This window comes from Canis lupus, chromosome 1 (genome assembly GCF_048164855.1).
Source record: "Canis lupus baileyi chromosome 1, mCanLup2.hap1, whole genome shotgun sequence".
In the NCBI taxonomy this organism is placed as follows: Eukaryota; Metazoa; Chordata; class Mammalia; order Carnivora; family Canidae; genus Canis; species Canis lupus.
Genome location: NC_132838.1, coordinates 86,811,379 through 86,837,162, shown reverse-complemented (window position 1 = coordinate 86,837,162; position 25,784 = coordinate 86,811,379). Strand labels below are relative to the sequence as shown.

General features: G+C 37.3%; 1 protein-coding gene across 5 annotated transcripts in view; it reads right to left on the bottom strand.

The window, feature by feature from the left end:
• Positions 1 to 25,784, bottom strand: part of ABHD17B (abhydrolase domain containing 17B, depalmitoylase) — a 54,410-nt gene that overhangs the window by 5,285 nt on the left and 23,341 nt on the right. For 2 of the 5 annotated variants that reach the window (XM_072838163.1, XM_072838134.1), the window contains exon 2: positions 3,552 to 4,021. In XM_072838163.1, the coding sequence (XP_072694264.1) occupies positions 3,552 to 4,018 (467 nt within the window). In that variant the 5' untranslated portion in view covers positions 4,019 to 4,021. Of the gene's footprint in view, positions 1 to 3,551; positions 4,022 to 8,252; positions 8,416 to 14,243; positions 14,396 to 15,995; positions 16,418 to 25,784 lie in introns of those variants that run through there. The other 3 variants (XM_072838154.1, XM_072838173.1, XM_072838144.1) reach the window with 3 other exon arrangements.

The window sequence follows — 25,784 nt, the reverse complement described above, 5'->3', positions numbered from 1 at the left end:
TGCCTGTGTCTCTGCCTCTCTCTCTCTGAATGAATGAATGAATGAATAAATAAATAAATAAATAAATCAATCAAATAAGAAAAGAAAAGAAATGAGGTGCTACAGGAATTAATGAATGTGGGGTTAAGGGTTAGAGTGAGATCAAATATGCTTTGCCTCTTTAGAAGTCTGACAGCAGTCACTTCTGGATGCTAAGGGCCATTTGCACAACAGCCTCTGGTCTTCGGAAAAGCTAACGGAGCTTTCCAAGTATCTAAGAATGAAAAAAATAGCAAGACTAATCCCATTTGCTTCCTCTGGCCCTTTCCAGGGGCCCAGGGCTCTTTGACTATTCACGTAATGACATACTTCCCCATCATTTCTTCTAATCAGTTATACATAAGCATTTGAATATATCCCAGAGGTTGGGTTCCATCTACTCTAGACTGACTCTAATTGTAAATAAACTTAGAAAAGCTTTTTTCTTTACAAAGACATGACTGTAATTCTTCATAGGAGTAAAGAAGTTATGAAAATGAACTTCTGCAGCATCAGCATTAACTCTTGAGGCTGTACGATTGCTATTAGCTGAATGCAGCATGGTCGGTGTCAAGTATGGGTTTTATTTTTATTTTTATTTATTTTTTATTTATTTATGATAGTCACACAGAGAGAGAGGCAGAGACATAGGCAGAGGGAGAAGCAGGCTCCATGCACCGGGAGCCTGACGTGGGATTTGATCCCGGGTCTCCAGGATCACGCCCTGGGCCAAAGGCAGGCGCCAAACCCCTGCGCCACCCAGGGATCCCAAGTATGGGTTTTAGACTAATGTTAGCAATGGCAAAGCTCCAGAGTAGAAGCAGCTGCCAATTTAGCATCAGAAAACTCAAAGCAGTAACAGAATTTCAGAATAGTACAACATAGGTCTTTATTTTTTATTTTTAAAGATTTTATTTATTTTATATCATAGACATCGAGAGAGAGAGAGAGAGAGAGAGAGAGAGAGGCAGAGACACAGGCAGAGGGTGAAGCAGGCTCCATGCCGGAAGCCCGACGCGGGACTCGATCCTGGGACTCCAGGATTGTGCCCCGGGCCAAAGGCAGGTGCTAAACAGCTGAGCCATCCAGGGATCCCCATAACTTAGGTCTTTAAAGACCATCTAATCTAGTTTAGCTGCTTGTTGAGCATATGTTCAAAGTCAGAGTAAGTGGAAGACCTATAATTTGAACCCAGGTACCCTGACTCCTTGTCAAGTGACTTTTTCTTTTTCTTTAATTAAAGATTTTATTTATTTATTTACGAGAGACAGAGAGAGAGAGAGAGAAAGGCAGACACTCAGGCAGAGGGAACAGCAGGCTCCTCCCAGGGAACCAATGCGGGACTACATCCTGGATCCCAGGATCATGCCCTGAGCTGAAGGCAGAGTCTCAACCACTGAGCCATCCAAGTATACCTCCAATGACTTTTTCATTAAGGTACACAGATAATGAGCTCAAAAACTATAGTACTATTTAGAAATTTATCTAGTCTGCCCTTGTTCCTCATTTATCAAGTATGTATGGTCATCAGGTATGTTTAAAAAGATGAATTAAATCAAGACTAGTAATTATTTTTTTAATTTTGTATTTATTTATGATAGTCATCACAGAGAGAGAGAGAGAGAGAGAGAGAGGCAGAGACACAGGCAGAGGGAGAAGCAGGTTCCATGCAGGGAGCCCGATGTGGGATTTGATCCTGGGTCTCCAGGATCGCGCCCGGGCCAAAGGCAGGCGCCAAACTGCTGCGCCACCCAGGGATCCCAAGACTAGTAATTATTTTATAGTTTCCTTCAAACTGGTATCAGACAAGATGAAAAACAGGAAAAAGTTAACCATGTACATGGGTGTTTTTCTTGTTTTGGTTACATAAACCCAGAAAACTGAATTGGATACTAGTATGTTTTGGCTGAATAAAATTATCATTTCATGTTACTGGGAAGCATTAATAATGAAGGCTATCTGCTATAACTTAGCATCCTTAAAAACTGTACCAATCCAGTCAAGTTATACTTTAAAAGAGTTATACCTCAATAAATCTTCTTTCAAAGTATTTATCATATTTTCTTGACAGGTATTATATACTACATTCAATTGGCCAAGTCTGGAAAGTAGGAACTCATTTATTTTTGTTTATAGATTGAAGGGACTGACATCATTATACATAAAGCAGCGTTTGACTTTGGTCATTTAAGGCAGTTTTTAAGTTAAAGAATTTAAGTTAAGAATTTTTACCATTTCCCTGTCCCCCACAACTTGTTACCTACTTCTTATACTATTTACCATCTTTTCTTACTCATCATGTAGGTTTTCATATCATTTCAAGTGATTTAAGAATCCCCTTTATATGAAAATGCTATAAAAAGATAGTTTCATTATGTATCTTAGAGGAATAAAATGTTTCTAAAGGTATTTTCTAAAAAAGGTTATGCCTATTAACAAAAATAAGGAGGTTCTAACTGAAACCACTAATATTTAAACAATAAATTAGGAATGAAAAAAAAAGGAATGATAAATTTTCTTTTTGAGTGCTTCAACTTTAGTCTAAAATACTTTTGAAGTGAGGCAGCTTATCAGCTGGATAATGAAGAATAATTTGAACTAAGACATTTTTATTGTATATGAACCATCTGATGAAAACCCTGAAGTCTATGAAATTGCAATATTTTTCAATATTGGGGACTAGGAAAGATGAAAGCAATTTCTAGTTTACAAAAATGTATTGTTAAAGAATATGGTAATCGCTTAAATGATTTATTGTAAAATTACTTTTTTTTTTTGAGATTGTCTCTCCAAATTTTATTAGTCCAGAATGAACAGTAAAAATCCCACTTCTTTAGAATGAATACTTTAAAAATAGTTCCAGCGCAGCAGCCTGGGTGGCTCAGCGGTTTAGCACTGCCTTCAGCTCAGGGCCTGATCCTGGAGACCTGAGATCGAGTCCCATGTCAGGCTCCCTTCATGGAGCTTGCTTTTCTCCCTCTGCCTGTGTCTCTGCCTTTCTCTCTCTCTCTCTATGTATCTCATGAATAAATAAATAAACCTTAAAAAAAATAGTTCCAATAAAATATCTTTAAGTCACATTTCTAAGAGATTATTATATAAAATAATGCAAACCTTGGATTACGATTTTATCAAAAACAATCCAGCCTCTTATACTCTTAAATGATAAAGTAAATCATTAACTAAGTAGCTGTTTTCTCGCATTCCCTTGAAATGTTGCAACTTTGAATAACATTTTATTATCACACTCCACAAGTCTGTGAAACCAAACATTTGTCATTGAATTTTAAAGAAAAATCACACACATGTAACAGACACAAATGAGCTCGATCTTAAAAATTCATGCTATTTTAAAAACATTTAGAATTACAATCTAAGAGTTTAACTGTCCATAGGGTATGTACTGGCAAATACAACCTCTTAGTACTTCAAAACATGTGTTATAAAAACTTTTATTCTTTTTTACATAATATAAGGCAATTTTAGTTAATCATGATAATAAATGTGGAAAACAGTTCCCAATCATGATTTACCTTGTCCTAAGAGCAAGCCAAGCAGCTTCAATATCTGCATAGAGGTTCTTCTCTGTTGGTTTCCCAGAACTTGCGCCATATCCAGAATAATCATATGAGAATATATTACAATTAATCCGTGATCCCAGTCCTATGTAAAAGCTGCTCATCTGACCAAGATCAACAGCATTTCCATGTGAGAAGAGTAAAGTGTATTTAGCATTGGGTGAGCAACGCACAAACATGCAGGCAATTCTGTTGCCTTTACTGGTTCTAGTCATGAAACATTCAATAGCATCTTTTTCTCTAGAAGAATACTGCCAGTCTGCTCGTTCCGACAAATGTAAAGTCCAGCGGCTTCCACTTTCATCACACATCAGAGTGTAAGTAGGATCAGGTGGCAAAAATGCTAATTTTGAAGCAATTTTTCCAGGGCAAGGTGGACAGCAGAAGAGACAACACAGCTCACTAAATGAAAGATTATTCATCTTCTGAAAAAGAGAAGGAGATAGCAAATGTTTTAATTATTGAGTATGGATTCTGCATTTTCATATAATAGAAGGTTAAAACAAAGACACTGGTAAATTCTACTGGTGTTCAGTGTCTACTGCTATTTCCAGTATCCTTAGCCCAGATTTTTGGCATCTTTCTAGAAATAATTTAAATCCTGTGGTGAGGCAAATATTCACCAGGAGATAATCAAGTATTACAGGATTTTTCAAATAGTAGTGATTATATATTAGCATATTTAACCAAAATATGAAAACTAATATGAAGAATTGAGGTCATATTTGTTATTTCTCCAGAGATAACGTAAGAAGTATGAAATGTTTTTTAGAGTAGTGTATAATTTCTGGGTTAAGTCAGTGAAAACTCTCAGATTTTCATAGAGAAGCTAGGTATTTTATTTACATGATATAGTAAATACACAGCAGTACCATATACATTGTTCATTTCCATAAATGAAGTGCTTACTATCAGTCAGGCATTGTGCTAGGTATTATTCTGTATTACCACACTTGATCCTCAAAACAACCCTGTACGTTGATGTGAGAAAAGGAACTTGCACAATGCGAGGCAGCAAGAGAGCCAGGATTTGACACCTGGCTCAACCACTGTCCTACACTGCTGAGCTACATGGCCTCAGGGGCTCAGAAAGCTATTGTCTCAGAAGCCTATCATTTTAGCCATAGTGCCAGTGGCTCAAATAACCTATAAAACATTAAAATATAGGTCTATATGTAACTATTACTCAAATTAAAAAGGCTACAATATAAAGTCTATTATGAAAAAAAAGATAAAATCTGCTAAAATTTCCTATATGATCAAATGGGAAGGATTATAAAGTTTGAAGTCTGAGACAGCTGGGGTGGAATCCCAACTCTACCACTGACAAGCTCTTTGCCCTTGGGCAAATTATTTACTTTTCAACCCTCATGGTCTTCCTAAGTAGATGAGGCCAATGCCTGGTTGTAAAGAACAGATACAATGACATAGTTGGTGCATAGACTACAGCAATGGCAATACAGTTGGCACACTTAAGGATGGCCTACACTGTCTTTTTCATTAATATTTTTAAAGTACCTAGTTGACACTAAGTCAGAAACAAAAATAGAGTAGTACTTGTTTGCCTTACATCATTTTTTATCTTTTCCTTTCTCAAATTCCTGTCTCTTTTTAGCAGTAGGTAACAACTGCTTAGTTCTAGAAAGAAGGATTCAAAACAAACACCTTCTAGAGATTTGGTAACACCTAGTTTTCTACAAAAATATCTGAACATAAGGATGGGGAAAAAACATACATTATACCATCAGACAAAATGCAATTATACATGTGAAAAAAATTACCTCAGGAGACTAAAGAAGTGAGAATATTTGGAAAGAAAGAAATGTCCTTTTCACTCACTACAGAATCAAAATCTTGTTCAAAAGACATGTCCTAGTTTTCCAGTGTAAATCGATTAGGTAGAAAGCAGCAGAAACAGCATATAGATAGAGAAAGATAGAGGTGATATATAAGGCTTTAAAAGACTAAGAGAAAAAAAAAAGACTAAGAGAAAAGCAGGAAAGTGTCTCTTGGATATTAGGAGTCACCTTTACTTGCTATTCTACCTTTATTCCTTTTCAACCTTCAAAACAAATATAGCCTAAATAAGTTAATGTCACAGTCTACTTCAAAAAAGAGTCTGATAAAACAGCAACGACCAGGTGTCATCTTTAGTGGTAACTCTAATTGATTCCCTGAAATACTGTACTGAGAAGGATTCTAAGGGCATACCTAAGGCTTGGCAGGCAGAGAATATGTAATAAATCAGTGATGTCTACTACAGGATTTGGCTACAGATTCATTTTCCTGGTCATGAGGATATAGGACCAGGTGAAGAGGATGGCAGGAAAGAAAGTTTAAAGGGTCAGTTCGAGAGAAGGAGATGACCTAGAAAAAAAAAAAAAAGAGGAGGAAGAATGTACAATGTTATCAGTGTTATCTGCTTAATAATTTGCCTATGGTTATTTCTGCTTCCAATTACCTTAGTAGCCACAACGGCTGATCCTTAATAGTCTATTAAAAGCTTGGTTAGGGCAGCCCCGGTGGCCCAGCGGTTTGGCGCCGCCTGCAGCCTGGGGCGTGATCCTGGAGAACCTGGATAGAATCCCAGGTTGGGCCCCCAAGCAAGCATGGAGCCTGCTTCTCCCTCTCCCTCTGCCTGTGCCTCTGCCCCTCTCTCTCTGTCTCTATGAATAAATAAATAAAATCTTTAAAAAAATAAATAAAGCTTGGTTAATAATAAGTAAGCTGTACACAGCTATGTTCCTGTAATTTATCTCCTGAATATGAAGGCTTTTGTATAGAATAAAAGTGATTTTATTTTATTTTTAAAAAGATTTTTTATTTTATTTATTCATGAGAGACACAGAGACACACAGGCAGAGGGAGAAGCAGGCTCCATGTAGGGAGTCTGATGTGGGACTCGATCCCAGGTCTCCAGGATCAGGCCCTGGGCTGAAGGCGGCAGCGCTAAACCACTGAGCCACCCGGGCTGCCCAAAAATAAAGTAATTTTAAAATAAATCTGGCTGGGGCAGCCCTGGTGGCACAGCGGTTTAGCGTGGCCTGCAGCCCAGGGTGTGATCCTGGAGACCCTGAGTCGAGTCCCACGTCAGGCTCTCTGTATGATGCCTGCTTCTCCCTCTGCCTGTGTCTCTGCCTCTCTCTCTCTGTCTCTATGAATAAATAAAATCTTAAAAAAAAAAAGTAAAATAAATCTGGCTGACTGAACATATATAATACTGCAGAGTTACTTCTGAGAATGAACACTAAATGAGAGAAACAGGAGAAAAGGTGCAGTGCCAGAATCTAGTCTAATGAAAGGACAACCAGATCTTCTTCATGGTGGTGAAAGAAATTATTTCCACCTCCATGCCCTAAGCCAGGCAAGTGGTGTCCATTTAATAATAAAAACTTGCAAATTACCACTTTGTTAATAAGAAGCCTGGTATATATAAGGCAGCAACACAGACTTGATTTAAAATAGGGGCACCAAGCTGGTTCAGTTAGTGAAGCATACAAACTCTTGATCTCAGGGTTGTAAGTTCAAGCCTCACATTGTATAGAAATGATTACTTAAAAACAATCTTAAAAAAAAAGTTATAACAAACTGGTTTAAAAAAAAAAAGAATACTTGAAGAGGTAGTAGAAAAGTGTCATAAAGAAAAATCCAGGGGAACCCTGGGTGGTGCAGCGGTTTAGCGCCTGCCTTTGGCCCAGGACGTGATCCTGGAGACCCGGGATCGAATCCCACGTCGGGCTCCCGGTGCATGGAGCCTGCTTCTCCCTCTGCCTATGTCTCTGCCTCTCTCTCTCTCTCTCTCTCTCTCTGTGTGACTATCATAAATAAATAAAAATTAAAAAAAAAAAAGAAAAATCCAACTGTAATCCCTAATATAAAGAAATCAATATCCAAAGCAAAAAATTAACTTGATGCATTGGGTACAAGAATTGATAACTGAAGAGTGTATTAGTGAGCTGAAAGATCAGATTGAGGAATTCCTAAATAGGGATATTTTTGGACAAAGGGATGATGATACATAAAATATAAAAGAAAATTTAAGGGGATCCCTGGGTGGCGCAGTGGTTTAGCGCCTGCCTTTGGCCCAGGGCGCGATCCTGGAGACCCGGGATCGAATCCCATATCGGGCTCCTGGTGCATGGAGCCTGCTTCTCCCTCTGCCTATGTCTCTGCGCCTCTCTCTCTCTCTCTCTCTCTCTCTGTGTGACTATCATAAATAAATAAAAATTAAAAAAAAAAAAAAAGAAAATTTAAGGAAGATAAAAGTAGAAATACTACTATCAATAGTAAGAAGGTCCTAGAAGGGGAAGAAAAGGGAAAAATAAAGGTAAGAATCTAAGAATTTATCAGAATTAAAGAAAAAAATCCAGCCTCAGACTAACAAACAGGTATTTAAGAAAATTCTCACAGCTAGACAAATTATAGTTAAGATTGACAGAAACAAAATATGAAAGTTTCTAGAAAGAATGACTGCCTACAAAGGAAAGAATCAGATGAATATCTGATTTTTCAAAACCAACACTAGAAACCAGAAGATACTGGAGAGATAGTTTTAAAGTGAGAAAGAAAAAACCCGCACAACTTTGAGCCTATAATTTACAGAGATAAAATAACATTTTAATATAAGGAAAGAATAAATTTTAGCTGCAGGCATACTAAAACTCAGAAGGCAGGGATCTCTGGGTGGCGCAGCGGTTTGGCGCCTGCCTTTGGCCCAGGGCGTGATCCTGGAGACCCGGGGTCGAGTCCCACGTCGGGCTCCCGGTGCATGGAGCCTGCTTCTCCCTCTGCCTGTGTCTCTGCCTCTCTCTCTCTGTGACTATCATAAATAAATAAAAAAATAAATAAATTAAAAAAAAAAAAAAAAAAACTCAGAAGGCTTATCAAACCCAGAGACTGTCTTGGAGAAATTCCAGCAAGGACAAAAATAAACCCAAGGAAGTTCTATGAAGTATTTCAGGTATGATAAAGAATAGTTCACATAATGTTTTATTTTGTTTTAAAGCAAGCAATGGAGGATAAAAAAAAAAAAAAAAGCAGGAAAGTATATCCCTAAACAATCCAGAATCAAAACTTTGGAGAATATGAATATAAAGAGAATTGGAAGAAGAGTTAGGGATTTAAGTGAAAAATGTGCTGAGGCACTGGTCACTTGTTCAGAATGGTATTAATATTGATAAGTTTAAGACATGGAAAAAAAATATAACCATGACTTAATAAATCAGATGTAACCACCATAAAATTAGGGGTTGTAGGATACACCTGAAGTAGTTATAGTTATCATTACAAATGTCCAGCTTTGACTATTAGGCAGTGTGTTAAACTCAAGGAGTGTAAACACAAAGAAATAATTAAGGGGAGATATCAACAAGATAGAGAACAAAAAACAATGGATATCAACAGACCCAAAAGCTGACTCTTAGAAAAGCCTTCTACTATTAACAGCAGTTAGCATTAACTGAGAACTTGTGAAGTATCAGGCAGTATTCTCAACAGTTTTCATATAGTAACTCATTTAATCCTTTCAACAACCTTTTGACATAGGGACTATCAATTCACCCATTTTCCATCTGAGGAAACAGAGGCACAGAGAAGTTATACAAACTACCAAAGGTCACATAGCTGGTAAGTGACAGAACCGATTATGTGTGGCAGGATGAGTTTTGGGTCCTGAACTCATAAATACTGTTTTGTGGAAAGACCCACACAAGACTGAAGAACAGAAAGAGATAAGCAAAAACCCAAAGTACTACCATGAAAAGGACAGACATACATAGTTTTTACAACTAAAAAAGTTTTAAATAAAAAGCCCCGATAAACTAAGTAAGTTTGACATGAATTAAATTCTTGAGTAGCATAAAAGAACAAAAAACCCGGGCATCCCCGGTGACACAGTGGTTTAGTGCTGCCTGCAGCCCAGGGTGTGCTCCTGGAGACCCGGGATCGGGTCCCACGTCGGGCTCCCTGCATGGGGCCTGCTTCTCCCTCTGCCTGTGTCTCTGCCTTTCTCTCTCTCGGTGTGTCTCTCATGAATGAATAAATAAATAAAATCTTAAAAAAAAAAAAGAACAAAAAAACCCAATCCAGGCAGAAAATGGACAGGGGTTCCTGGGTGGCTCGGTCTGTTAAGTGTCTGATCTTCAGCTCAGGTCATGATCCCAGGGTCCTGGCTCTCTGCTTAGTGGGAAGCCTGCTTCTCCTTCTCCCTCTGCTTGCCACTCCCCCTGCTTGCTCTGTCAAATAAATAAAATCTTTAAAAAGATATATATTGGAAAAAAAAATGAACAAAAGATCTGACATTTCTCCAAAGGGATACAAATGGCTAACAAGTATATGAAAAGACCCTCAACATCTTTAGTCATTAAGGAAACAAATGAAAACCATAATGATACCACTTCATACCTGCTAGGATGGTGGAAACAGAAAAGACAGGAAAGATCAAAGTTGACAAGAACATGAAGAAATTGGAACTTTTATACACTGTTGGTGGGAAGTAAAATGGAACAACTAATTTGGAAAACAGTTTGGCAGTTCCTTAAAGAGTTTAAGCACAGAGTGTTAACATTTGATCAAGCAATTCACTCCCAGGTACATAACAAAGAAAAATGAAAACCTACGTTCACACAAAAACTTGAACTCTTTCTGGTGGCATAATTCATTATAGCCAGAAGGTAGAAACCATCAAAATGTCCATCAACTGATGGATGGACAAATAAAATGTGATATATTCATATAATGAAACATCATGCAGGCGACTCTATCCCGGGTCTCCAGGATCATGCCTCGGGTCGAAGGCAGCCCTAAACCGCTGAGCACCCATACAGGGCTGCCCTGTATGATTCCAAATATATGATGTTTAGAATAGGAAAATTAATAGAGATGAGTCTAGGACTATGTAAGTTGTGAAGGTGGGGCGGGGAGTAATGGCTGAAGAGTACGGGGTTTCTTTTGGGGGTAATGAAAATGCTCCAAAAATTTTTGAGTGATGGTTGCAGAACTTTATCTGCACATTTTAAGTAAGGAGATTGTATAGTATGTGAATTACATACCCCCCCCCCCCTTTTAAAATGTAGGCTCTATGTCCCAGCATGGAGGGCCCAATGTGGGACTTGAATTTAAGTAAATTTTAATTTACTGAGAGCAAACAGAAGTCAGGCACTTTTTTTTTTTTGTCAGGCACTTTAACTGCTTCAGCCACCCAGGTGACCTGAGAATTACATCTTTTTTTTTTATGATTTTATTTATTTATTCATGAGAGACAGAGAGAGAGAGAGAGAGAGAGAGAGAGAGAGAGAAAGAGGGAGAGAGAGGCAGAGACATAGGCAGAGGGAGAAGCAGGCTCCTTGCAGGGAGCCTGACGTGGGACTTGATCCCCAGACAGGGATCACACCCTGAGCCAAAGCCAGGTGCTCAACCGCTGAGCCACCCAGATGTCCCGAGAATTACATCTTAATAAAGCTGTTTACTGTGGGTGCCTGGATGATTCAATTGGTAGAACATGCAACTCTTGACCTCAGAGTAGTAAGCTCAAGTCCCATGCTGGGTGTAGAGATTACTTAAAAATAAAATCCTTAAAAAAAAAAAAAGCTTTTTACCATACTCACCTCCCCATACACACCAAATCTATGGAAATTTAAGGTAATTCTGCAAAGAAAGAGCTGAAGTATGCATGTATTTGCAGGGTATCTGCAATTAAGATAGAGACTACATACTAAGAGAGACTATGCAAAGCCAAAGTAATAGACTGACACAGAAACAAACAGACCTAGTTGTAACAGAATACAAAGCTTATAAACAGGCCTATATATAAATGAGTCTCCTATGACATAGCTGGTTTTCTCAAAGCAGTAAAAAAGGATGACTTCTTTCGTAGGTTTTGCTGGAAAATTTTACATATTTACATAGGCAAAAGTAGTTAGAGCTCTGCCTCTCTGTATATATGGAGAACACAAACTCCAGATGGATTAACAGATCTAAAAGGCAAAATTACTTAACAAAAGTCTGTAAAAGATAAAATATTGGCAGGTTTAACTTCATTCAAATAAACACTTCAGTAAAAAATGCTTTGGGAGTAATGATTTTTTCATCTAAAATTATCAGTTAATACCTTAACTATGAGGAACTTCTACAAAAGCAAGAAAAAAGGTAACTCAGGAGAACAAATGGGCAAAAGATATTAGTAGGCAATTTACAGGAGGAAGAGGCTATCAAGTAAATTAAGAAAGGCCACTCTTACCAACTCTCAGAGAAATGCAAGAAATACTATTTTTAAACTACAAGAAAAATAAAAATTAGAAAGCTGAGTAATATAAAGTGCTGGTAAGAATAGGGGAAAATAGGAACCTTTTTGTGAATTGCTTGATAAGCCATTCTGTTTATCTATGACCCAGAATTCCACTCATGGGTAAGTACTCCAAAGAAATACTTGCAGAGATCCTTAAGCAATACATACAAGGGTGCTTGATCACTGCAGCATTATTTGTACCAGGGTATAGAAAGCAACATAGATTCCATCACCAGGTAATGACTTAAAGTAAATGTTTTGGATGCAGATAATGGAATATTAGGCAGAGTTAGAAGTAGTGACTATGATTGGCTGGAGCTTAAAAATACCTGGGTAAAAACGATTAAGCTGAGATCTACACTACCATTAATGTAAAATTACAACCACACATAAATATATATTTAAAGAGGAGTATCGGAGTAAATGCTTATGGAGGGGGAACCTGAAAAGAGATTGCAAAATAAAAAAAATAAAAAAATAAAAGTAAATGAAACACAAGTAGGGCTTATGTTCATAGATTGATGATGACAGTGTACCACGAAGTATACTGAGCTCCACAGGGCAAAAATCACATTTTTTTTTTTTAAAGATTTTATTTATTTATTCATGATAGTCACAGAGAGAAAGAGAGGCAGAGACACAGGCAGAGGGAGAAGCAGGCTCCATGCACCAGGAGCCCGACGTGGGATTCGATCCCGGGTCTCCAGGATCGCGCCCTGGGCCAAAGGCAGGCGCCAAACCGCTGCGCCACCCAGGGATCCCCAAAAATCACATTTTGCTGGGATGCCTGGTGGCTTGCTCAATTAAGTGCCTGACTGCTGGTTTTGACCTCAGAATAGTGTGAAATCAAGAGAAACCGAGTTGGGCAGAGACAGAACCCACCTCTGGCTCCATGCTCAGTGGGGTGTGGGCTTGAGATTCCCTCTGTCCTTTTCCCCCTGTCCCTCCCCTGTTTCATTTTCTCTCTCTCTCTCTCCCCTCCCTCCCCACCTCTCTAAAATAAATAAATCTTCAAAAAAAAATCATATCTGGTTGTTTACCACTGGGCCTATAGTGTCAAGCAGAACACCCAACACATAATAGGGTTTTTAATATTTTCTGGGTGAATGACTTAGTAAATTAATAAAATTAACTCAATTCTCTACACCTGAGAGATTCCCACAAAAGTTTACTAAATTCTATTTTTAAAAGAAAGCAGATATGTTTTGTGATAATTACTTAGGTTTTTGTATGTGAGCAAAGTAGAAGCAGTATAATAAAAACCTATGAACCTAGCTTGGGGTGAGGGGTGCAGGTGGGAAAAGCAGAGCTAGTTACCCAGAATCATTCAGTGTCAGGAAGCACAGAAAAGGACAGTCTTCTAGGGAGGAAGAAATCTTGCCCCTCTCAAAATCAATTCACAAATAAAGGGTCAACTGAATGTTAAACAGATGGTCCATTGTGAAAATTAAGGTTTTCCTTTTGGCAGGAGACTCTTAAAGTTACTTCACTTATAGCAGGAGCAATTTCCTAAAATTGTATGAATTAATAATTTAAGAACCTGCTTCTCCTGATAACTTTTCCCTGCTCAATGACAAAGGAAAAAAGATGAACATCTGAGTCCCTTCTCAGCAAAACAGGAAAACTAAGGTTAAAAAAGGTCTCTAGGGCAGCCCCGGTGGCTCAGTGGTTTAGCGCTGCGTTCAGCCCAAGGTGTGATCCTGGAGACCTGGGATGGAGTCCCATGTCAGGCTCCCTGCATGGAGCCTGCTTCTCCCTCTGCCTGTGTCTCTGCCCCCACTCCCCCGTGTCTCTCATGAAGAAATAAAATAAAAATCTCAAATAAATAAATAATAAAGTCTCTAAATAGAATGACCTACTATATTGCCTTCCTCTCTTTTGACAGAGATTATTGAAATGACTCTTGTCAATACCTGATGTAATAACAGTTTAGTGAAAAAAAAAATCCCCTTTTATGTCCTTTCTAATAGTTTCTTGGTAATGTATATCAATACACATTACCACCATCTAAGAAGGACAATTGTTTCTTTTAGGGTTCAAGTTGTTGTAATGAAGAGAACTAGTCTTCAGTCTTTTTAGAGAAAACATTTTTAAAATGCTTAAATCTCTTCTTCATTTTGAGCAATATTTTGACTACTGTGCTCTAAGTAGGATCTATGCTGACTTAAAGTCTTACCCAATTTGGAGCGTAAGTAGGTATGTAATAAACCACTTAAATTTTGATATACTAGACTTCAGGTTAAGAACGACATTCTAAAGTCAAAAATGAACTGCTTTGAATTTGGCTTCATTCATGGATAAATCTGGGAAAGTACTATTACCCATCCAGTTTTATAGAAGTCAGGATTTATCATGTCACTTACAAAATCTCCAAATGATTCCAGTTAGTTAAAGGCACATCCACTTAGCAGTCAGATTTCTGGAAGTCTCAATGACTCAGGATAACAATACCTCCAAGAGATTATTTTTTTTTAGTAAACAAATCTCTAAGCATTCAAAAATGAAAAAGAATTGAAAATGAGAGTTTGCATAAAATGTAAAAGACTGATTCGCCACCATTTAAAAAAACAAACTCACTTTTTAAAAAGATTTATTTTAGAGATACAGAGTGTAGAGGGGAGGGGAACAGGGAGAGACAGAATCTCAAACAGATTCCCCTGTTAAGTGTGGAGCCCAACATGGGGGTTGATCCCATGTCTGAGATCATGACCTGAGCCAAAATCAAGAGTCAGGTGCTTAACTGACTAAACTATCCAGACACCCCTAAACAAACTTACTTTTGATTTTTATCTTTGGTTATAAAAATTAAAGCCTGATTTTTAAAAAATAAACTTATATGGGATCCCTGGGTGGCGCAGCAGTTCGGTGCCTGCCTTTGGCCCAGGGCGCGATCTTGGAGACCCGGGATCGAATCCCACGTCAGGCTCTCAGTGCATGGAGCCTGCTTCTCCCTCTGCCTATGTCTCTGCCTCTCTCTCTCTCTGTGACTATCATAAATAAATAAAAAATTAAAAAAAAAATTAAAAAAAATAAATAAATAAAAAATAAAAAATAAACTTATAGAAGAAACAAAACAAAAAATTAGATTTACAGCAGAGCTTAACACCAAAGAGACAAAGTAGATTTTTAATTATTAACAGCAGTAAGTAGGAAAGATCAGAATGGACCAAAGTCACAAGTGAAGGCAAAGATATTCCATTGTGAAAAAGCAGGGTGAAAAATCTGACATTAGGTGAATTCTGTTCAATGGGGCCATGAATGCAACATATCCCAAAGACAGACCTAAAGGAAATCACCGTAATAGTACTATGCAAAGATGGTCAATTATATAATAGCTCAGTAGCCCTAGAGGTGTTATCAATACCAAAATAAGGAAAATTAAACTTACTTCAATATCCTTTATGGGTACCAAGTATATAACGCATACAAAGAAGCAGAATACTCATTCACCTTTAAAGGAGTTTTTGGCAGCATGCTCCTTTTTCAGTCAAGACTGAATCCAAAATACTTAAAACTATCAAAATAAGTGCAATTTAGAAACTAGGTGTTTAGTATATATTCTAAAACACATTTTTCTGGGATGTCTGGGTGGCTCAGCAGTTGAGTGTCTGCCTTTGGCTCAGGGCCTGATCCCAGATTCCCAGGATCGAGATCCACATTGGGTTTCTTGCAAAGAGCCTGCTTCTCCTCCCTCTACCTGTGTCTCTGCCTCTCATTGTCTCTCATGAATAAATAAATAAATAAAATCTTTATTAAATAAAATAAAACACATTTTCTACCTTGGGGCACCTGTGTGGCTCTGTTAGTTGGGCATCTGCCTTTGGCTCCGTTGTGATCCCAGATCCTGGGATGGAGCCCCACGTGGTCTCCCTGCTCAGCAGGGAGCCTGCTTTTCTTTCTGCCTCTCCCCCTGCTCATGCCTGCTCTAACAAATAAGTAAAATCTTAAAAAAGAAAATAAATAAATACAAGTAAGATTCTAGAAATACTTAGTAATTGTGCCAATGAGTCACCTGAAAACACCCTAAGAAACGTGGTTTTATTGGTATATTGAATAAATGCCCTAATAACTGAGTTTAGAAAAGTTTAGGAGTTTCCCAAGTAGGAAAGACTTACCAGGCACTGTCAAAATAAGATTCCTTTTCACCAAGGATGAGAAGAGTTGGGGTTAGACATACAAAAATAGTTGAGGTAAAGAGGACAAGACAAGCATCTACCAGTTATCAGAAGTCTTAATCCTAGCATTTGGTTAGGAACCTAATTTTTTAGTTAAAAAATCAGCAGTAAGAATCAGAAGTGAGGAAGTTGGAAAGCCTATAAGCTATGCTAAACTAATTTATACCAGAAGTCCTAACACAGGTCAATGTAACTGCTTCTATATTCATGTTTTCCCTCAGTTTCTTAATACTACATTATTACAGAAGCCATTAGCTACAAGTAGCTACTTAAATTTAAGTTAGTTAAAATTAAATATTCAGTTCCTCAGCCACACTAGCCACATATGACTAGTGTCTACCAAACTGTATAGTGTAGAATGAACATTCCCATCATTGCAGAATGCCCTTCTGGGCAGTCCGGAACTAGAATCTTTCAAACCGAGGCAATCCAGAACAAGAGTTTTCATTCTTCCTATCCATGTCAGCTTGAAATGTTAGAGCTCTTTCCTTCCTGGTACATACACGGCAAGGTTTATAGATCTTCTTATTGAACACTGTAAATGACACAGAACTAAGTGAGATTACCTACAAAGTACTTCTTTATAAGAATGCATTTTGACAAAAACATTGCAACATCTAACCCAATCAATTTCTTTTTTTAAAGGGTGCAAGTATGGGAAAGGGGGAGAGAGAGAAGCTTAAGGAGGCTCCACACCCAGCATGGAGCCTGATGTGAGGCTTAATCTTACAACCCCGAGATCATAAGCAGAAATCAAGGGTTGGAGACTTACCAACTGAGCTACCCAGAAACCTCTTTTTATTTAAATTGTACTTATTTAACATACAGTGTAAAACTAGTTTCAGGTGTACATTATAGTGATTTAACACTTCCATATAACACCCGGTGCTCCTCACAAAAAGCATGCTCCTAAATTCCCATTACCTATTTCACCCATCCCCAATACTTACCCACCCCTGGCAATCAGTTTGTTCTCTGTGGTTAAGAGTCTGCTTCTCGGGCAGCCCTGGTGGCTCAGTGGTTTAGCTTTCAGCCCAGGGAAGGGATCCTAGAGACCCAGGATTGGGTCGCGTGTCGGGTCCCTGCATGGAGCCTGCTTCTCTCTCTGCCTCTCTAAAAATGTCTTTCATGAAGAATTTAAAAAGAGTCTGTTTCTTGGTTTGCTCCTTTTTTTTCCCTTTGCATGTTTGTTTTGTTTCTTAATTTCCAAGAGTGAAATCATATGGTATTTGTCCTTCTCTGACTTATTTCACTAAGCATTATTCTAACTCCACTTACATCATTGTAAATGACAAGACTTTCATTCTTTTTCATGGCTGAGTAATATTCCATGATGTGTGTGTGTGTATACGCACACCAGATCTTTATTTATCATTTAGGGATACTTGGGCAGTTTCCTTAATTTGGCTACTGTAGATAAGGCTGCACATATCTCTTTAAACTCATATTTTTGTATTCTTTGCATTTAACCCAATTCTAATGTAAAAGCTATTTTATTAAAAAGGAGCAAAGCAGGAGCAACTGGGTGGCTCAGTTGGTTAATCATCTGCCTTAGGCTTGGGTCATGATCCTGGGGTCCTAGGATTGAGCCCTGAATTGGGCTTTCTGCTCAGCAGGGAGTCTGCTTCTCCCTCTCCTCACTAATAAATACTCTAATAAATAAAATATTTTTTAAAAATGAGGAAAGCAAACCAATTAGGACAACTATACATTTTAACGCATGCCTTTGATATGTCAAAGTGATTCACACTCTTGAAAGGTTCTTCATATGCTGCAGCTGCAAGCAAACCATAAGAAACTATAAAAACATTTGTGACTATTAGTTAAGTAAGATCTGAATGTAGCCCATACAGTATTCTGAACACCTACAATCCTGATTATCCACTTAAGCAAAGACCAAACAAGCAAATCAAGCCTTCCTAATGATTAAGTAGGACAGGTTGTTGATTTTTACATATGTCAGTATTAGACTCCTAATAAAGCTTTTCGTAACTGGGAAGGGATTATAGCTTAGCTTTCAAAATCAAACCTGTCCATGTTGCTGAGCATAAACTAAAATATGAACAGGCACACATTTTTCTCCCTTAATTATAATTTTTTGGCTCCCCTCCTGACTTTCCAAAACATGCTTATCCTTAAGTTCACAGAAAAGCTAACCATAGTATATTGGGAGAGACATTCCACAAATATGCATTATTCTCTCCTCTATTTATAAGAAGTTTAAGATATTTTCCTAGGAAACTGCTCAGATGAACATCTACTCAATGTATTCCACAACATATAATACCCATCTATAGCACAATATGATCTAAATGAAGTAGTCACAAATTCAGCAAGTTTAAGGATTATGGCTGATTATAATGATGAACACAATCTTTTTCAAAAACAGGACTGCTATTACTGATATCTCAATTTAAATTTCTAAGAGTTAAAAAAAATTTCAAACCACATAGGAGGTTTATTTTTTTATTTTTTTTATTTTTATTTTTTCACATAGGAGGTTTAGAAAAAAAAACGAAAGTCTCACTGTTAGGCTAAAATAAGGACTAATTAAAAGTCAATCAAAGAATTCAGTTTCCTAGATAATCTCCCCAACTAAGAAGACTAGAGTTTTACATGATAAGACCATTTTCGAAGGAATAAGACTAAACTGAACGAAAGATCCAAAGATCTGGGAGGTCCCATGGTGGAAATGGAGTGTAACTGTAGTGAGGGAGAGCTATCCCCTCTTCTATAAGTGGATGTCAACATGTACAAAATAATGAAATAACAGTTATCCAAAGATACAGAGGTAAACATCAAAAGAATCCTTCAGGGGTGCCTGAGAGGCTGTCAGTTAAGCTTCTGACTCTTGATTTTGGCTTAGGTCATGACCCCAAAGTCCTGGGATTGAGCCCTACATAGGGCACTGTGCTCAGCCCGGGGTCTTGCTTGGGATTCTCTTGCCCTCTCCAGTTGCCCCTGCCCCCCTGCTTGTACATGTGTATTCGTTCTCTCAAATAAGTAAAACCATTGGAAAAAAGAAAAAAAAAAAAAAGAAAGAAAGAATCCTTCAAAATAGGTGAATGCCACTGGGAAGAGATCTATCATCAAAGAGATAGAATGGGGGCCTGGGGTGGCCAATTTTCAAAACTTTATTGAATTACTTGGTTTCTTAACCATGTGCTCTTATGAATTCAATAAAAATAAAACAAGAAATCTCCTCCCTAATTTCATCTCAAACTCAAACCACTTCAAATCTAAAAATTATAACCCTGGGTCACTTGTTTTTAGTTCTGGTGTTTACTACTGTACTCATATTTATCCTTTATTATAATGTATCATTATAAAAGATTCAGAGAATTCACCCTATTTTCTCCCTCCTCTACTCATTCTGATTTGTTATTTTTCGTTTTTATTGGTTGTTTTAACAACTTTATTATACTTCAGTCTTCATTTCTTGTCCCATCAACGTGAAGAAGTTTCCACTGGCTCCCCATGTAATCATCTACCTAAATTTTGTATCATCTGCAGTTTGTTTTACAACTATTAAATTTTCCTGTTTTCTCTTTAGTTTGATTTTTAAAAACTGAGTAACAAAAGGTATTTACATTATTGACTGCCATCCAATCAATGGGATGAAATCCAGAGAATGTATAGTGATTTTATGTCACTTAATTTCAACTGAGGGGGTGTTTATACTTTGGTAACTGCTCAAAAATAAGGCATATATTTCAGTTTGCTTCATATTTGGACTTTCTGAAGTAACTAATTTTTCTAGAGGTTCTTTCAATTTTTAGAAAATTAAATTTTTTATATTTAAAATTATTAAATTATATTTTATAAATAATATTTAACACATTCTAACTTATTCTTAAAATTTGTGCAACAGAATCCATGTTGTTTTTGAAGACATTCTTATACCCCAGTGACTTCTGTTTTAATCTAAAACAATTATGTTCTAAGCCAGTTCACAGTACAGTTGTCTCCCTCCCAGGATTTCATTTTTCATCACATACTTCTGTTGTTTTTTAATCTCATGTTTTAACCTTTTAAAGGTGGGATTCTTTGGTTTTGCTGGAATGTAATTCCAAGCACTATGCCCTCCTCCTTCTCAAGGACCTATGAAGCAAACCACATTTTTATGCATACTTTCAAAAACTTACTGGCCCACATCTTCTAGCATCCCATTGTGATGTCTAATACCTATCTGTTTTTTTTTTAAGTGATTCTCATCTCTTCCCACAAAAAATTTGAGATTTTCCTTTATCTTTAGCTCTGATGTTATTTTTTTTTCTATTTGTATTTAACAGTTCCTTTTGATCAAAAGCCCCAGGACTTTATTTATTCAGCTCAGAGAATTTTTCTTCATTCTTCTTCTTCTTCTTCTTTTTTTTTTTTAATTTCCTCTCTGCCTTCTCTTTTCCTTTTTTTTTTTTTTTTTTTTAAAGATTTTATTTATTTATTCATGAGACACACGCACACACACACACAGAGGCAGGGACACCGGCAGAGGGAAAAGCAGGCCCCATGCAGGAAGCCCGAAGTGGGACTTGATCCTGGGATTCCAGGATCATGCCCTGGGCCAAAGGCAGGCGCTAAACAGCTGAGCCACCCAGGGATCCCTGCCTTCTCTTTTCCACCAGGAATTCCTATTTAGGAATCCTAAGATTATCCATTATACCTATAAACTTCTCTCCTTTTTACCATCTCTTTCTTTCAGCTCTACACTCTAGGAAATTTCTTTATCTTACAGATCATTACTTTGGTGTTCTAGAGTGTAGGTTCACTTTTATTTTTATTTTTAAAAGATTTTAAATTTATTTTAGAGAAAGAGTGTATGCAAGATGGTAGTAGGGGCAGGGGGCAGGGAGAGGTGAGGGAGAAAGAATCTGAAGTAGACTCCACACTGGGAATGGGATGGACATGGGGCACTTGATTCTGTAACTGCAAGATCATGACCTGAGCCAAATCAAGTCAGCTGCTTAACCGACTAAGCCACCCAGGCGCCCCCAGGATCACTTTTAATGTTGGGACGCTGTTTTAGTTTTATGGTAACAATAACCTCTCAAATCTCTCTTAAAATATTAATGACGACAAATTTTTGCTGTTTTGTTCATCTGTGTTTCTCAGATAATGTTTATCCCTGTTTGTTCACCTTGGATTTTCATGGTGGGATGGCTTCTTCATTGACTTCATATTTACTAGTAAAATAGAGTTCTTCTGAGAATAGACTACTTTATGTGAGAATCAGACTCAAGCCTCAAATATCTCTTCCACAACACACACACACACCCACACCCCACCACATACCTCTGCCTATAACACAGACAACTATTTTCTGTTTATTATGTTTAATGGGCCCAGAAGATACTTTACAAATACTCAAGAACATTTACAGCTTTAACTATTTGATCGAGTAAATGCAATTAGGACTTCTAACAAGTAAATTCTTCCATTGAGTACAGGGCAGGCCAGAAACCACTAACCTAAGAATTAAAGTGACCTTTCAGTTCTAGTTTTACTACCAAAAAGTTGGTGACTTTAGGAAAGTCAATCTCTTTAAACATAATGTTCCTTTCCCATAAATGAGAAGTTTGACTTTGATACTAAGGTTTCTTCTAGTTCTGCAACTTTATACTAAGATGCTTTTCAATTCTCATACACTTCTGATTCACTCAATATTCCATAGCATGTAAATGAATAAAGAAATTTATAATCGGAAAAACTTGATATTCTCAAGGTTTCCCACCATCACCACTAAAATGAAGCACCTCAACAAGCACATTAATTTATTTTAGGCAAGTTCTAGTTAAGAAGTTGTAATTTGGAGCGGGTTATAAAGTGGAGGAGAGGGCAGCCCTGGTTGCCCAATGGTTTGGTGCCGCCTTCAGCCAGGGCGTGATACTGGAGACCTGGGGTTGAGTCCCAGGTTGGGCTCCCTGCATGGAGCCTACTTCTCCCTCTGCCTGTGTCTCTGCTTCTCTGTCTCTCATGAATAAATAAATAAATAATTTAAAATAATAATAATAATAATAATAATAATAATAATAATAATAATAATAATAAGGGCAGCCCCAGTGGCGCAGCAGTTTAGCGCCACCTGCAGCCTGGGGTGTGGTCCTGGAGACCCGGGATGGAGTCCCACATCAGGCTCCCTGCATGGAGCCTGCTTCTCCCTCTGCCTGTGTCTCTGTCTCTCCCTCTCCATGTTGTGTCTCACATTAATAAATAAAATCTAAAATAAATAAATAAATAAATAAAATAAAATAATAAAGTGGAGGAGAGTCAATGTGTTTATGAGAGAGAAAGAGAGAGAGGGAGGGAGAGACAGGGAGAGAGAGATAGATTCCGGTTTCTCACAGCTCTACTTTCCAAAATGAGGGACTTCTTATCTCCTGGCCACTGACGGGAAACAATGCTTCATTTCAAAAATTGTAGTAAAATACACATTTAAAGCATTTTTAAATGTTTATTTCTGTGACATTAAGTACATTTACACTGTTGTGCAAACATCACCACCAGTCTTTTCCAGACCTTTCATCTTTCCCATCTGGAACTCTATACCCATTAATCAATGACTCCTTGTTCCTTCCTTCCCTTAGCTTCTGGCAACCACTATTCTACTTTTGTTTCTATGAATCTGACTAGTCTAGGTATCTAAGTGGAATTATATACTATTTGTGCTTTGGAGACTGGATTGTTCCACTTAATATCTTCAAGTTTATCATGTTGTAGCACGTGTTAGAATTTTCTTTTCTTTAAAGGCTGAACAATATTCAAGGGCTCCAAAATGGCTCAGATTCCAAGTTGGTTTATGAACCACTAATACCAATTCCATCTCCATTTCCATGCTAACACATACTCCAGGAAGAGTGCCAAGCTTTCACAGAAACAAAATCATTCAACTCCACATTTAAGGCTTAGAGATAGAATTCTTTTACCAATGGCTGATAGGACAGACCTCAGCTCTTACTCTTTCTTGCAACAAACAACCTCTCAGTTTGAATTTTGGATTTGTATTAGATCCTGTTTATTTTTACTTCATTATTAAAGCAACCCTCTGAAATAGGCAGTATTCATTCCCATTACACATCATTGCAAGGATATCTTCATCTGTCCTCCAGTAGCTGACACTGAATGGCAAATCTGTAAACTCCAGAAGTCTACTATAGATTAGGCATTGCTTAATTAAGACTCATTATGGGGATCCCTGGGTGGCGCAGCGGTTTGGCGCCTGCCTTTGGCCCAGGGCGCGATCCTGGAGACCCGGGATCGAATCCCACATCGGGCTCCCAGTGCATGGAGCCTGCTTCTCCCTCTGCCTGTGTCTCTGCCTCTCTCTCTCTGTGACTATCATAAATAAAAATAAATTAAAAAAAAAAAAGACTCATTATGTTAGGAGTTTTTGTGTAGTAGGCAGTATTGTTCTGTGAGATATCATCCATTTCTGACTTCTCAGGGACAGCTACTACCAAACTGTTTTTGCCTTTTTAAAAATGCTTTATTGAGGTATAATTGACCATAAGCTGCACATAATTAAAGTGCACAATTTGATTTTTTTCTAATTGAAGTATAGTTGACTGTAGTAATTTATAAAAAGAGTTAAAACACAGGGAAAGAATAGCAAGAGACAATGGAGATCATAAAAAAAATCTTTAGGTAAAAAATATAACAGTAAATCCAATTATTGACTATAAGAAAAACAGAACTAATTTTTCTTTAGCACAAGAACACACTCCAACTAAATTATATGAAGTTAACATAAAACATTAGACAAGAAGTATGAAAGCAGATGATGAAAGGCCATTCTCAATCATGAATGTAAATGAAAAACCCTATGCAAACTATAAGCAAAGTGAGTCTAGCATTGCATAAAGAAATATTACATTACCACAAAATTAGGGTTATTCCATGAATGCCACGTTGGTTTTGTAAAATTTATCCCATTAAAGGTTTTAGAAAACTAGAATAAGAAGGAAGGAAATTTCCCTAATCACTGAATGATATCCATAAAAATTCTGTAGGAAAATTTATACTTAAAAAAAAACAAAAAAAAAACAAAAAACACTAGCTCAGTGGTCGAGTGTCTGCCTTCCAACTCAGGGAGTGATCCTAGGGCCCTGGGATCAGTCCCACATCAGGCTCCCTGCAGGGAGCCTGCTTCTTCCTCTGCCTATGTCTCTGCTTCTCTCTCTGTGTCTCTCACAAATAAATAAAATCTAAATATACTGTTAGTGTTTCACCATTAAGACCATGAGCTTACATGGTTATGGACAGTGTGCTGGAATGCTGGCCAGTGCAGCAAAGCAAGAAGAAGCAATAAAAGAATATAAGAATTTACAAAGTTGTTGTGTACTAGTAAGTCAGTACACAAAAACATTGCATTTCTATACATCAACAGAACTAGAAAATAGGATTTTTTTTTTTTTTTTTTTGAAAATAGGATTTTTAAAAAGATGTAAACAGGGATACCTTGGTTAAGGAATGCAGATAGTCAAAAGATTTCGGTTCTTTCCAAACTGATTTCTAGATTCAGTGCTACTCATTGACATCCCATGGGAGTATCACTTAAACTCATTAATGTATCAAAGTTAATCCAAATGACAAATCCCCAAGGGTTGTTAGTATAGGTGTTACTGCAAACTGATTCCACCTTTGAGAAGTTTGGTGGTCCACCTCAGGCATGCTTCTAGAAATAGAAATTTGCTAATACTGAAGCATATATCCAAAGACTTCCTAGACTCTACATATTTAAAGCCCATTGAAATACATCACCTCTATGTAATAAGTAAAATTTACCTTACCTTTAATAAAAAAGTGACCTCATCTTCAGAAGAAAGCAGCAAAGCTGTGAACATATACATGCCAATTCAGATCCCCCCCCTTTTTTTTGCCATCTGGTGACTAAAACCACTCTCTCTTCTTTCCTCTGATACATACTCTCATATTCTGAACTAACCTTTATTTTATCCATTCTTAGATTTTTAAAATTTTTTGGTTTTTGTATATGAAATGGGAAGATCTTTCATCTGTATTTTTCTTCTTCCACTGGACTCATGATACTCTCCACATCCACATTATAGCAAAACACTTCATTCTTACACTTTTTTTAGAGACAGAGAGAGAGCACACAAGTGTGCATGGGGGAGATAGAGAATCTTAACCAGGCTCCATGCTGGGTGTAGAGTCCAACATGGGGCTCAATCCCACAACCTGAGATCATTTAACTCCAAAATTAAGAGCATGAATTCTGGACACAAACTGCTGAATATGAATCTTGACTTTACTATATTTGTGATCTTGAATGTTAAGTATCTGCAATGAAAGATGTGTGATAAGGCTCAAAGCAGTAAGGAGAGACACCCTTGGGGTTAGTAAATAATTGGTGATTTACAAAGTAGTTCAGTTGATTAATTATATAATAAAGAAGAAACATTTTTAAGCCCCAAAAGTCCAGCTTCTTGAAACAGTATTTCCTGGGTCCTTCATATACATTTCCATACTTTTAGAAGATACCTTTTAGTAATACATAGAGTGGAAATTGGAACTTTTTAGTGATGATTCACCAAATACTACAGATATAAAATATCTAAAATTTTTTCAGTTTAGAGAGAGCAAATGTTTAAATTTAAATTTTTTGAAAATTTAAAAATATGAAGTTTTATTTTAGGAACTTAAGAAGTATTTTTGCTATAATCCAATATTGATCTGTAAGGTAGAAAAGTGCTACACTAATCTTCCTTTGCA